At 32.6% G+C, this 14,927-nt stretch overlaps 1 protein-coding gene across 1 annotated transcript in view; it reads right to left on the bottom strand.

Moving 5' to 3' along the window:
• Positions 1–4,272: 4,272 nt before the first annotated feature.
• The window catches only part of LOC149065482 (uncharacterized), a 116,039-nt gene continuing 105,384 nt past the window's right edge, over positions 4,273–14,927 (bottom strand). The window contains exons 7-10 of the mRNA XM_089253621.1: positions 13,839–13,986; positions 11,849–11,985; positions 8,983–9,106; positions 4,273–7,708 (exon numbers count right to left, since the gene is read on the bottom strand). Of these exons, the coding sequence (XP_089109747.1) occupies positions 6,183–7,708; positions 8,983–9,106; positions 11,849–11,985; positions 13,839–13,986 (1,935 nt within the window). The 3' untranslated portion in view covers positions 4,273–6,182. The remainder of the gene's footprint in view (positions 7,709–8,982; positions 9,107–11,848; positions 11,986–13,838; positions 13,987–14,927) is intronic.

Below are 14,927 nucleotides of genomic sequence, written 5' to 3'. Positions count from 1 at the left end.
AACAGGATCGGAACAAAGGAAAGGGAGTGGGAAGAAAAGAAAATGGAGTCGACCTCATACAAGTAGCACCTGTGCTGAAAGAGAAAGTCTACAAGGCTATAAGATGTATGAAAAAAGGGAAATGCCCAGGTGAAGATGGGATTTCAATAGACATTATTAAAGAAGCAGGAGAAGAATTTGCCTGTATGCTAACTGCTTTGTTCACAAATTGCCTTACAAAATCGGATGTGCCTGAAGATTGGAATAACGCAATGATGGTTCTTCTTTACAAAAAGGGTGAAAAGCAGGATATCAATCAGTCCAGTGGACAAATCAGTCCTCTAGCAGTAATTTATAAAATCTTTACCAAAGTGCTGACATATAGGCTTGAATCCAAATTGGACGAAGCTCAACCAAAAGAACAGGCAGGATTTCAAAGTAGATTCAGTAAATGGATCACATCCAAACAATCAGGGACCTTATAGCGAGACATAAGGAATGCAAATTACCATTGTGTATGGGCTTCAATGATTTTGAGAAAGCATTTGACTCTGTCTTCACATCTGCTGTTATTAAAGCTCTAGATGTAATTGGGGTACAGAAGACTTACATCAATATCATCAAGAAAATATATGACAAAGCAACTGCAACGATTCGTTTGGATAAAGGAAAAGCAAAAATTAAACTTGGAAAAGGAGTCAGACAGGGTGATACTATCTCACCAAAACTCTTTATCGCTGTTTTAGAAGAAGTATTCAGAAAACTGGAGTGGTATAAAAAAGGAATTAAAATAAATGGAGAATTTCTCAACCATTTGTGTTTTGCAGACGACATTGTTGTTATCAGCAGTAATCCAGACAAACTAGAAGAAATGATACAAGAATTGGCGAAGGCGAGTAAGTATTCAGTTGGGCTTGAAAATGAATCTGCAAAAGACTAAAGTTATGTTCAACCCCTTTGTGTTGAAGAGGACAATCTTGCTCAACAACAAAAAGATAGAAGAAGTATAAAGCTATGTATACCTGGGACAAGAAATTACCATGGACAATGGAATCATTAATGAAATAAACAGAAGGATCAGGATTGGATGGAGCACTTTTGGCAAAAACTAATTCTGAAGAGTCACATGCCATTATGCCTGAAAAGAAAAGTTTTTAACCAGTGTGTGCTACCAGCACTGACTTATGGAGCTGAAACATGGACACTCACAAGCAAGACGATACAAAGGCTACAGACAACACAAAGGAGCACGACCGTGTGTGCAGAAAATGACGGTGGTGCGACAAAAATTATCAATGACAAAGGAGCATGGAAAGATGTATGCTAGGCATCACAAGGAGAGACAGAAAACGAATCACTTGGATAAGGAAACACACAAACGTGTATATCATCATGGACAGAATTAAACGTTTAAAATGAAAATGGGTTGGACATATTGCAAGAAGACAGGACAACAAGAGATGGACCACAAGTATTCTAGATTGGTACTCCATGGTGTTAAACGACCGAGAAGGCGTCCCCATGCAAGATGGATTGACGAAATCAAGAAAGTGGCAGGAGTCAACTGGACGGCAAAGCATCAGACAGAGCAGAATGGAAAAATTTGGAGACCTTCATCCAGCACTGGATTGAAAATGGTTGTTGATGATGATGATCACTGTTACCTGCAATTATGCATAATTGCTAAATAAAATTGGAAAGTCTGATAAATAATGGAAAAATTTATAACCTTTTTTTCTCCTCATTAAACCAATTAATTATTTCTACCCGTACATGATATGCACACTACGCATATATTTTGTGATAAATTAATTTAAAATAAGTGTGAAGAAGATCAAAACATTCTTAACAACATTATCAGTCTTGTAATGTCTGCTTTTTTCTTCACACATACCAACACAAAACCAATATTGTCATTCGAACTCACCCTTCTAGACCATAGTTATGTTCAGTTAATTAAGTAATTAATTGAAGATTTATCATATTTACTAACACGAGCTTGGGATTAACCATAATCTTAGTTGAATATGATAAATTCTCGGTTTATGACCAAAAATGAATAAATTAAGAGTTTGGAAATAATGAATAAATTAAGAGTTTGGAAATAATGAATAAATTAAGAGTTTGGAAATAATGAATAAATTAAGAGTTTGCCTGATTTTACTGTCTGCTATCCAGAGTGTCCACTAATGGGGAGGGAAATACATTACAGCCTCATTCCATGGGATCGGAGATCAGAAAAGTGTCCGTTAGGTGAGGTTCCACTATATTTTTAATGTTTATTTTGCTTTCTCATTACAGCAAAACCTCTCTTTTACGGACAGCAGTGGGACAAAAAAATTTGTCCTTAAAAGAGGGGTGACTGTTAATGATGGGGTAGAAATGCATACTTTTATTATACAAGGGGAAATTGTTATTTGGTCATAAAAGAGTGGTGACCGCATTTGAGGGAAGGCCATTAATTGGGGTTTTACTGTATTTTCATAAATTAAAAATTGATTAAATTCAAACATATTTATACTTTGCACAATATGAACAATACTTGAATAACTATCTTTGAATGGAAAAACAAGGTGGGATGGGTAGGAAATTAATCACGGTTGCAAGGGGCCACGGGGTGAAATGGTTGAAAGAGCAAAATGGAGAAAAGAAAGGTTGAGAACCACTGGTTTAAACCATGTGGGTGAATACCACTCTTTGATGAATATTAAATGTGGTAACTGAGTGAAAACCCTCTTGTTTTTTTTCCCGAGTTTTATGTCTTGACGTTCTCAGCATTTAATTTTTATACAGTTCCTTTTGGACTAATCGTCATGTGAGCAAAGTGATGGATTATCATCTTCCCAAGGTTCTAAGTTTGATCCCCGCAGCTGGCACAGTGGTGTTGTTATTTTCATTGAAACTGGTTTTTCAACTTTGAGGTGCAGCGAGTTACAGACCTAATAACATTCAAATTGCACTCATACAGATATACAGCAATTTTTTGCCAATTTAATTTTTAAAAGATAGATGGCTGTACTTATACACATACATACACACAAAAATTAAATTTAATAAATGGTCACCAGATGTCCTCATTTATTACGTTTTGAAGTTTCCCCCTTTTGTTCTCATTTTCAGGTTTCAGAAATTATTTTTCTTTCTAGGAGAAAAATCACCCAGTGAATTATAGCACAGTAAAACCTCTCTATTACAGACATTGGTGGGACAAAAAACTTTGCCCATAAAAGAGGGGTGACCGTTAATCAGGGGTTTGAAATGCATACTTTTATTATACAAGGGGAAATTATGATTTGACCGCATCTGAGAAATGTCTGTTAAGAGAGGTTTTACTGTATCTCTTCATCAGTGTAGGTTTATATGCAATAGCCAATCACTGTCCAATTCTGCACAAAACAACCGAAGTATGAAGAAGACAGTCCGAGAACAGCTTTGGAAGAAGGAAACCACAACATCCATTTTGAGAATAAAATTGTTTGATTACTCTCATTTCTAAATTTTGTACTCTGGTCACTCAAATTAAATTCACAGTTAGTTTACACAGTAATTAATTCTGACACAGTCTGAGATAAAATAGTAATAAATTGCTGCTATGGCTGTGTGAATTCAGAAAAGTAAACTTCCTTTTGGATTTTGAGCTGAATTTCAAGTGCTCACTATAGTTTTTTGTAGTGCTTGTTGCATTTTGAAAACTGTGATCAGCATACACCCTTCGAGAGACATCTTATGATAATATGATAAAGTAACACATTATGATCAATACCAATTTCTCTTTTCACAAAAAGAACGGAAGATGTAATGGATGATTACCATGATTCACCACTGTAGTTAATTTTTTTTTCAAGCTTCCCTGCAATATTTTTGATGCAAGAGCATGGCTATGTAACATACAATCCCTTCAAATAGAGAACATTTAATTTTTGTGTAACACATTTCTGTGAGTAAAAACTGAAAATGAGATGTCGAAATGTCAAGATGATTCATATTTTTTAAAGAATGAATGCAGTTGTATTTTTACATAATTTCAACCTCCCTGAATTTTAATCTGTCTATATACTATAATTTTTTTCCTATCTGGCATCCAAAGGATGCTTTACTTAGCACCCAACTCTTTGGCCCAGAATCATAATTATATCTTGTGAATTTAATGTGTTTATTTAAGTATAAATCTGATGAATGAAACATATGTATATCAGTATCCCTAATGTGCCTTCTGGCTTGCATTTGAAAGTAATAAAATTCACTATTTTTGTTTAGGGGATGTGGAGTAAAGAAGAATTCTAATATTTTAATATATTATTAACTTTTTTTTATTTCCATAAACATAAGAGACAAAATATTTATACATATACAAGTTGTTCACACACTTGAGAAGTAGACGAATTGAATGGTATTAAAAAAAGACATGTATCAAATACATTAAGAACCAATTTGACTGCTTTGAAAGTCTTCTCTCACCACTCTCTCTCTCTCTCTTTGCATAAGTAAATAAAACAAAATTTCTAAAGACAGTTAATTCTACATTTCTATTTTTTTTTAAATTTTCATAAAGGAATGTACATTTTTATGAGCTATTGGAATTATACAACAAATGCAAAATTCATTGAAATTCTTTCTTCACAATGACCTGAAATGCTTGGAATCATTTTTAAAGGTTTGTGCTTTCCACAAAAACATACAAAAATATTGAGACAATATAGCTGTAACAATTACTCAATATGACAAGAAAATAATACAACTTTTATGCTTTCCCTTGTCTAGGATGAAAACAGCTAGAAAGCCTAAGAAGGAATGCCATGAACAGATACATGTTTACAATTACAAGAACCAGTTTACATCATCAATATAAATGACTTTGACTTTGCGTAACTGCAAATACATGCATACTTACAATGAGTAATGACAAAGTCCATATGTAACATGATTAGAAATAAGTTTCATTGTACCTGTAAAAGCTAAAATCTGCCAGACTAAACACTGGAATGCTGATTTAAAACTATAATAACTTACATTAAGTATGGCACCATAAATCACTAAGCCACGAGGCTACTTTTGAATAGAAATGTTATTAAAAAAACTGTTGTCCATGTTTTTTTTCCTATGAATCACAGTCCATCACTGAGAAACCAGAATGCAGATGCGAAAATCACATGCTGAGAGTTTATTGACACGAATATTGGCAAACATAATTGTGTGAGCATACAAATTCAAGATAATACTTGCACGTACTTATTTAAATCTTTTACCCCCCATTTATCTGAACTTAGATAAATATCAAGAGAAAAAGAAAATAACTCTTGAAATATTGAAAAAAAAAAAAAAAAATCAAATCCCATATCAGGTTATAACTACCATAAAAATGTTCAGCAGTTAGATTTTTGTTCTTTTCTTCAAACATCAATATACTATAAAATTTTTTTGCTAAAAAGTAATAGATAAATGCTGGGAATCACACTTGAGAGCTCCAATCCCATATTTATAGCACAAGTACCCATGTCTTATCTTCTCAGAAAAAGGAATGATCAATAGGCCCCCATAGATGTAGACTCTCTTATTCATTCTTTAAAAGTATGTATTTTGGAATTAAATAAATAAAAAAAATGATTATGCCATTTGAAAATGGCCAATTCATTATATATATATATATAAGCTGCCATATATCTCTCTCAAATGTATCAATTCAATGATCCTAAGCTACCAGTCATTGAAAAAATGATAGAGCTCTTTTGAATTGAAACAAATAATGTTGATTAGAGCTTACACAGTAATTGGTCCAGCAATCATGCAATCTAAGTTTAATCACAGCTAAACACATGAAGTTTTTTACAAATACCTTAAATGCACACTAGACATCCACAAAAAGCATATTTACCGAGAACAAGATCATTTTTATCAATAAAATTCAATTGAAACCAACAATTCACTAGTAAGATTTATTATTTTACAATGATGAGTTTTGTGATATTTTATGAAGGGAATGATGGTAACTTACATACTCAAATGTACATCCTTCAATGATACCTGCACATCTATTTAGCATCATTTACACATCAGAATTAAACTAAATATTTTACAGGTTTGATATTATGTAAATTCACTTGAAATATACATATGGTGAGTAAACAATATATACAAAAACATTTTGAAGTATTTTTTCTAAAAAATACAATAGTTCATATCACGAAGTAAATCATCACACAACTTCAAATGTCACAAACAGATTCTATAACTGGAAAATGGCTAGAATGCACCCTCAATCCATTTTTTACTTTCATATCTGAATTTGCTTGTACTTGCTTCTCTTGTTGCGTAAATGACTGTTGACTGCATATTGCATTCATGTCCAAAGGAACGGAAGTGGAAAATTTTGTTGTACTGCATAAAACTGGTGCTACAGCTTCTTTGGGATAAACAGCACAAAGTTCTTGCGATGACATTATTCGATCATCATATAGAGAAAACCGACCCTTAATTTCAAATGGAGTTTTCACCCGTTTGACACCTTTACGTCTGCCACTATTTTTTCTGAGAACAGGAAAAGGAGCTTCTTTTTGTAAATGCTGAGATTCAATAGCTTCACCAATCTCTAAAGAGACACCATTAAGGTTTTTATATTCACATAATGGTAAAGAATTTGGTCGTTTGCATTTTTCAGTTTGTTTGACTTCGGTGAAAGAAGCTGATAAAAGTTCATTTGTTCCTGCGTTACTTGGAGAACATTTCAAAAATCCTTCTAACCCATTTACTTTTTCATCAATTTTCATACTACTGTGTGAACAATTCAATGGTTTAACAACAATAGATGTATAGTCAGGTTTATTAACTCTGACCTCTGTGTCAATGTGTTGCTCAGCCTTTTCATCTTCAGGAGCCCAAATGTTATTAGAAATGTTGTTCTTAATGCATTCTGTATCTACTGAAACAGGGGCACAAAAAGTGACAGAAGTGTCTTTTAGAGGTTGCTGTTCTTCAGAAAGGTCTTTGTTGCTGCTTGCACATGCTTTTCGTTCCAGCAAGCTTTTAATTCCAGAACGTATGCTTTCTTTGGTTTTAAGTTTTTTCTTGTCAAACATTTTTAATGGACTCCACCATCGATCCTTTGATTTGAAATCACTTTGTTTATCATTATGGCCACTTTCAGGTACATTTGGCTGCTTGGGAACAACAGACAAACTTTTGACAGCATTCAAATGATAAGGAATTTTGGTACAAATATGAGTGGAATGACTAAGAAGATCATTTGAAACAAGTGAACTGCTGTCAATTGCAACAGAATCTAGAATATCAACATCTCCTTCAGAAAGGGAAAGAAAATTTATGTTGGAAGTGGTTTTATGTTCGATCAGTGTGTTTCCACTGACTGCAACATCATCAACAGGTTCTATCATAAGATTGCGCTCCAAAACTGGATTACGACCTTGATGTGGTTGCAAAGGCAAAGAAACCTTTGAAGCAGTTACTAGAACATTATTCGTAATTCCATTCTTGCAAGTGCTATTGACAGAAGAAACATCTTTCACTCCTGGCTCTGATGGAGATATTAAAGTTTCTATAGTTCCTTCTGAAAGACTGTGTGTTCTATCTCGTATAACTGACTGCATAACACTTTTATTGTTCATATTTTCATAAGCAACATCAACAGAACTTTGTGATTTAACGGATAATATTGATTCTCCATGAGAAAAAGTATGATTGATTGGACTGGAATAAGGCAATCCACCGAGTCCAGCTGCATATATATAAAAAAAAAGAAATACATTTTAAATAATGAAGATAATCACATGCCATCACATAAAATGCCACAAACGCAAAACAACATTTTAAAAGTCACTGGTTTCATTTACTTTTTTTCAATAAGTTTAACCACAAATGTAGTGATTCCAGTATGTGCACTCAAAAATATATAATTTGTTGGTTGAATTTGTTATTACAGCGTAGAAATTGTTTAAAATTGATTTTTTATCTGTCCTGAACTATTTATAAATTCTATTTCAAGGTTTTCAGAATTTTTTTTTAAGAAAATACAAAATTTTGAAAACCACTGTCTTTTCAAAGGATCAAAATGTGTGAGAAAAAATTCTAAATGAGAAAAAAAATTTGAGGATATACTCCCACCCTTGACACTAGTAAATATATTTTTGATTCTCTCACAACTTTTTTACTAATAATCAATTGGCCATCACATTAAAATTCCCTTCAAAAGTCTAAATACACTTCAGACAAAAAGATCTGAAAAATAGCCTCTCTAAGACAAAACTACATATATAGAATGATAAAATTTTCAGAAGTAAATGAAAAATATTTAACAAAAATTCGAAATAGAATCACAGGTAGATACAATAGAGTATATCAGGTACCGAAGTCTAATAAAACACTGTATAAAAAGAGCTTTTCCTACATAGCCACTAAAGTTTTAAACTTATTTTATACTGAAAATCAAATTAGCAATAGAAAAAACATAAATCATATCGTATTTGACTAAAAATAATGATTATGAAATGATTTTAACAAATACGCTATAATCGGATATAAAAATAGTTTTGTGCACTGTGTACAAAAAGAGAGAAAGAAATTGTAAAATGATGAACGGATGTATATGGCTGTTATTGTGCATATAAGTATAGATAGATACATGTATATGTATGGTGTTACATGTAACGTACTAACTCATATTCATAATACGTAATATAATTATATAACTGTGATTATGACTCTCAAAATGAGAAATCTAACATCTTAACGTATACCGTAATTGTAAATATATAAATAGAAATACAATATAACATGTCTAATCTTCATAAAAGCTGTTGTCTGAAACATATGTGATTATAAACCCCTTTAGACCTGCTGGAAGGACTTTTATGTCCCTTGGGGTCACAAAGTGTTTGTGTTTTTATGTTTGTACCTATGTGTATGTTTGTATTTGTATATATGTCTGTGTTTTTGTGATTTGTTTATTAAAAAAAAAGTCATTATGTCTGTGACAATGACACATGTCCTTACCTTTATGGCGCTCCCATAAAACTGGAAGTTCTGCTAGACGTTCTTCAACACAAAGTGTAGTCAATCTTGCTTCTGCATCCTGATCCCAAGATTCTTCTATTGTTTCTTTCAAAGTTCTAACAGCCTAAGAACAGGAATTTGTTGTAGGAAATACGTGAAAGCAAAACACAATCATAATTATAAAAGAAAAATAGTTATAAAAGATATATGAATAAAAGAGGAGCAAGGTTTTAGGAAAGTTCAACTATTGGGGAGATATATTGTAAAAAGAACAGAAAACATTGGGTACATCTGAAATGAAGAATCATAGCACTTCTTAGAACGAATAAGTCTCCACTATAGAGACAGTAGAGATCTGACTACTACTACAGTACAACCCCACTTAACGGACACCCCTCAGGTGTCCAAGGATAGGATAAACACAAGAAAGGGGACAAAAAAAAGTGTTAATAATTACAGACCGATTTCTTTACTATCAGTCTTCTCAAAGGTCATAGAAAAAATAATTAAATCCAGAATAATTAAATTTCTTGACAGCATTAATTTTTTTTGTGAGAACCAATTTGAATTCAGAAAGGCAAAAAGTACAGAGGATGCTCTTGTTAATTTTCTTTCAAGTGTATATATAGCAGATAACAATAATTGTAAAGTTGCATCATTATTTTTAGATATCAGCAAAGTTTTTGATACCATGAATCATAGTATTCTTCTAACCAAACTAGAATATGCAGGAATTCAGCAAATGCCACTTAAATTTTTCAAAACATATCTTACTAACAAAGTTCAAAGTGTGAAAGTAAATTCTGTTTTGAGTTCTAAAAGACAAATTACATCTGGTGTACCTCAAGGATCAGTACTTGGACCTATTTTATCCCTAATATATATGACCTGTGTAACTTTAATTTGAAAGGAAAAATCACTGCTTTTGCTGATGATTTAGCTCTTTGTTACTCTGAAAGCTCTTCAATTAACTTGAGGAATAACATGCAAAATGATCTTAACTCAGTAAATATCTGGTTTAGAAATAATAATTTAAAATTAAATATAGATAAAACTAAATATATATTATTTGGTTCAGGTACTTTCGATGATTTTGGTTTCCTAAAATTTCATAGTATGACACATGGTTGTATCTCGGATTGTATGTGTGCAGTTGTAAATAGAGTAGACACCTTTAAGTATTTAGGAATTTTTTTAGATTAAAAACTATCCTGGAAAACACATATTAATTATTTGAGTGTAGAATTAAATCGGAACATTAGGAAATTTTATTTTATCCGGAATAAATGTTCCCTATCAATTTTAAAACTTCTTTATTTTGCATCAGTAGTATCTAGATTGAGTTACGGCATTACATGTTGGGGTGGAACATACTTCAGCAATCTTTCATCACTTTTTGTCACACAGAAGTCCTTCATCCGTATCATTCTGAGTAAAAATAGACTCAAGCATACATTCCCACTTTTAAATCAGTTAAAGCTACTCCCTCTACAACATTTGCACATTTATAAAAGTTAAAAAATGTTTTATAAAAGAAGTGGCCATCTCAATCTGAAATTACATAAGTCTGGAATGCAATTTAGACGTCATACTATACAGGTACCAAGGCCAAATAAAACTCGTTTCCAAAAATTTTTCCTTTATTTAGCTCCCAAAATATTTAATTTACTTCCTCAGTTAATAAAAGAACAATTTTCATGTACATCTTTTTTTATCAATTTAAAATCTTAGTTGTTAACTCAAGAAGATTTAAATTATCTGTTTGATATTGTAATGCAATCTTCTTTTATCTTACATACGCCGCTAAATGCCAAATTTTTTTGTTTATCAATTCCATTCCAGTTGCCACTTATTTCTTGGTGTTACATATATGTCTGATTTATTTCTTTTTTTTCTCTTGTTATTATTTATGCCGACAGATATGTATCGGATATTGTTTTGTGGGCTCACAAGCTTGCTTAGCCCCTAAATGTTTTGTAACTGGGTTTAAAAATCTTAAATAAAGGAAACTTAAACTATTTGTTAGTGATCCAAATCTTTTTTTGCTCTACTCATAGTGTCATAAAAATCAAGATATGCTTCAATTTGAACCACTACCCTCACATCATGGAGCTGGCCCCCCAGGCTGAAATCTTCAGTTGGTCCAGCACAAGATTTTGGGCCCTTCTAAAGTGAATTTATAACATAAAAAAAAAGAGATACCTTCCAGGTCCCATGGCTGGAGCCCTAAATAAAGGGGGCCCATGACTAAAATATTTGATTCCGAAAAGTAAGAAAATATAAATTTACAAATAAACTTTTTTTTAAAAATATAGTACATTAAAAGTGATTCTGTTCTGGTTGGAAAACTATTGTTGTTTGTCAGTATTGTGTCAACATCTGTTGCGAATGTGTTTAAGTAACGTAGAAAAAAAGAGTATGTCATCCTCATTTCTAAGTTTCAAAATCTGATAACTCTAATCTAAGTGGCTTTTGCATAGGTACTACTTGTATTGCATGACCTCGCTCATGTATCAAGTCATAATTTGATAAACTTTTTTTGCCTGTATTGCAAAACACTTGTAAACGTACTAGCAATATCAGGTTTTACTGCTATTATAAAAAAGAAAAGCACTTAAGCTTCAAAATATATCCTGATGCAGTCAATAGGAAGTAACAGTGTAACATCAACAAGGCTTGATTTCATGTGAAACTCAATTGTAAAATCATGCATGTATAGCAAAGAGTACAAGCAGTATGAAAACAGGCTAGATGTCTAGCTGAAAAAAGTCACAGTTAGCAGTAGACATAGGCCTTTTTCATAATTTTTTCCAAACACACCAGACCTACATTAAAAAAAAAGTAATTAAATGTTTGCAGAACTTACAGGATTTGTATCCTTCCATATATCTGGGAACAGTGGTCTAGCTTTGTGACGTGCAACCAAAATTTGCATCTGCTCCATAGTAGGATGGGTACCAACTTCTGCTTCAAATGGGGCTTTATATTCCAGCACATCCACTCCTTAATATAAATGGAAACAAAATTAAGTATTTACCATATTCCACAACAAAGTTTAATTTGGCGATTCTTAAAGGGTGTGGTGCAGCACTCTTCTAAAAGCAGCCTAGGATAAACTAGTGTACTGTAAGATATTTCCCCCCATCTTGCAGCAGGGCCTTTAGGTTAGGATCTTTGGCCAGCCCACTGTAGTGAATTTATAGTGTGGAAAAAAAAGAATCGTCCCAGACCCCTGTCAGCCCTATCCTTGTGTTGGGGTGGGGGGGGGGGGGGTAATGGTGAGATACTTCAAGGGCAAAATTATACTAAACAGGGTGATGAGGTTATGATTCCCAATTGGTATGCTACAACATTTTAGGAGTTGCCATGAGACACATTTAATATTCTTATTTCATCTCTAAAGGTCTCATGCATGCAAAAAAATCTAGGCATTAATAATTGAACTATTATTCCAAGCCATAGCTTCAAAAAAAGAGACGTTTTAGGGATCTCCCTTTAAAATATTGTAATATATAACATGTATATCTTTATATAACATAATAAAGACAAAATCTGAAAAAATAAAAAATAAAAATTATGAAGCAATTCTTATTTTCCAACTTGTCTTTCACTCTTGTTTATAATTATGATTACAACCTTGTTTCTATGCTACCATGTTTGATGTTTTAATTTTCATACTTTGGCTTACAGTGAGCATATAGGTGAACTCGCATAATAAGATTTTCAATATCTTTAAGTAATTTTAATCTCCCATGTAACTTATTTTCTATAATTTGTAGTTCCATAATTTGAAATAATTTTAATTGATAGAAACACTTCAAAATATCAAAGACATGGCAGTCAAAGATTCTGACAGTCAGCACTGGAAAATCTGTCTGCACTATCTTTATACCCTTTGGTTGCCATTCTGCATTACTTTACTGTCATTTCCTGAAGTAATAGTTTTCCATGCTTTGGAGGGACTACATAAGACAGATAAACACGGTGAAAAAAAGTGGAACTCAAAATTTGTCCCCACTCATCTAAGTTCTCTGTTGATCAGCCCTGAAACCAGTCATTGTTTATTTCATAGATCCAGGACTGACTTTACCAGAAATGGAGATAAGTGCTAAAATAACCATGAACTCTTTCGGAAGATGGATTTCACATATTCCTTACACCTTTCAGATTTTTCAAAGTCCTGGTATTAAACACTTGTTATTTGCTCAGTTTCCACAATCTTTTTTTGACCCAGATCGTGAGGTTGTCACCATACTAATTTCAACTCACATGATTTCAACTCACCATACAGTGTGTTACATCACAACACTGTATGATGATTGATTGATATGTGAATTTGATCAGCAAACTTTTTCTAACCAAATCAGGGATGATACTGGTGGTATCATCATCTTCCTGATTGAAGTCGCCTTCATCAAGGAAGAGTCGGCATACCATATCTCCAGTTCAAATATGTGGTGGAAACTATCCTGCTGGAACTCTAGGCAATAAGGCTTACCTTTGTTTAAAGTTTGTCTTCTATTGAGCTTTCTTGTTCCGTCACATACACATACAAGTTTGTGATTATGCTATCGCTAGTATGTAAAGATTGATGAAATTTCAAAAAATGATAAAAGTAACTAAAATACTGCAAGAAACGTTGACCTGAAGTTTTTTTCAGAGAAAAAAATCGGAAGAAAAAAACAAGTTTGGTAGTATTGAGAATATCTCCCTTAAGCTCTGTTGTTGAGTGCAGTCATCCATAAAAACTACTGACAATCTGTAGCTATTGCACACTCTGCTAATGCTAACTCATACAAGATGGAGAATTTATTAATTATTAGAAATTTTGTTTCACAATCTTAAATAATAATTACCTTGAAATAGATCAGAACATCGAGTAGCAATTTCCCACAGCACCAAGCCCAAAGCATACACATCTATCTGTTTCAATGATGATTCACAATCTCTAAGATTCACTGCACCTTCAAGTATTTCTGGAGCCATGTAACGTAAAGTGCCAACCTATTCATGTATTTAATGATAATAATAGCTAAAAACATTCTTTTGGAATGTATTATTTATAATACAGAATAATTAATTCACATTGAAATTAAAACCTGCTGATACATAATAATGACTGGATATTCCCTGAAAAGAAACTTAAGAGTCACAGATGGATCATTAACACTAGAAGAACCAAAATGATCATTTTGACCGTTTTCAATACTCCATTTTTATAGTGAACCAGATTAGTTAGAATGTTGAAATTTCATGGCTTTTCTTAAAAACAGTGAAATATTATGCTGTCAAACTATCATTAGTTTGAAAAAATTTAACCAAGAGATATTCCCAGTTTTGCCTAAAAGGACCATGACCAGTCAATTTGACTAGTAACATTATAGACACTTAAATTGTACTTCCAGCAAATAGTTCATCCAATTGTATCATCAATTTTTTATATATAAATAGGCTTCTTTTAATAGAAAAAATCCTTACTGACCGACTAATGATAAAATAAAAATATCAGTTTGGCCACACAAAAATGTAGTAATGGGAATCACTAAATTTTATCTGAAAATTCCTGTAGAAATGTGATCACTTGATTATTTTTTTACTTCACTAATACTTGCTGAAAAACTGAAGCAGAATAATACAGGGTGTTTCAAAAAGAATCATCCAGTTAAAAAAAATCAGAACTATTCAGCTTTTAATATGTTTTGATTGAATAATGCATAGGTAGAAAGAGAGAAATCTTGAGTTTCACACAGCTGCCAACAGGTAGCACTAACACTCTTCCTTTGGTGGCCACTTTAGTGTTTGTCAAGATGGCTTCTGCACAACAGAAATCATTTTGTGTTCTAAGCTTTGCAAAGTGTGAGTCCGTAACAACTGTCCATTGTGCTTTTCGTTGACAATACCCTGGTGTTGAACATCCTACCGCTCAGAGCATTAGGCAATGGTAT

This window comes from Pholcus phalangioides, unplaced genomic scaffold (assembly GCF_987345545.1).
Source record: "Pholcus phalangioides strain wild (caught in Gottingen) unplaced genomic scaffold, Ppha-v1.0 ptg000039l_1, whole genome shotgun sequence".
NCBI lineage: Eukaryota > Metazoa > Arthropoda > Arachnida > Araneae > Pholcidae > Pholcus > Pholcus phalangioides.
Note: the sequence above shows the minus strand (reverse complement) of the source record. Positions and strands in the feature narration are given on the sequence as shown.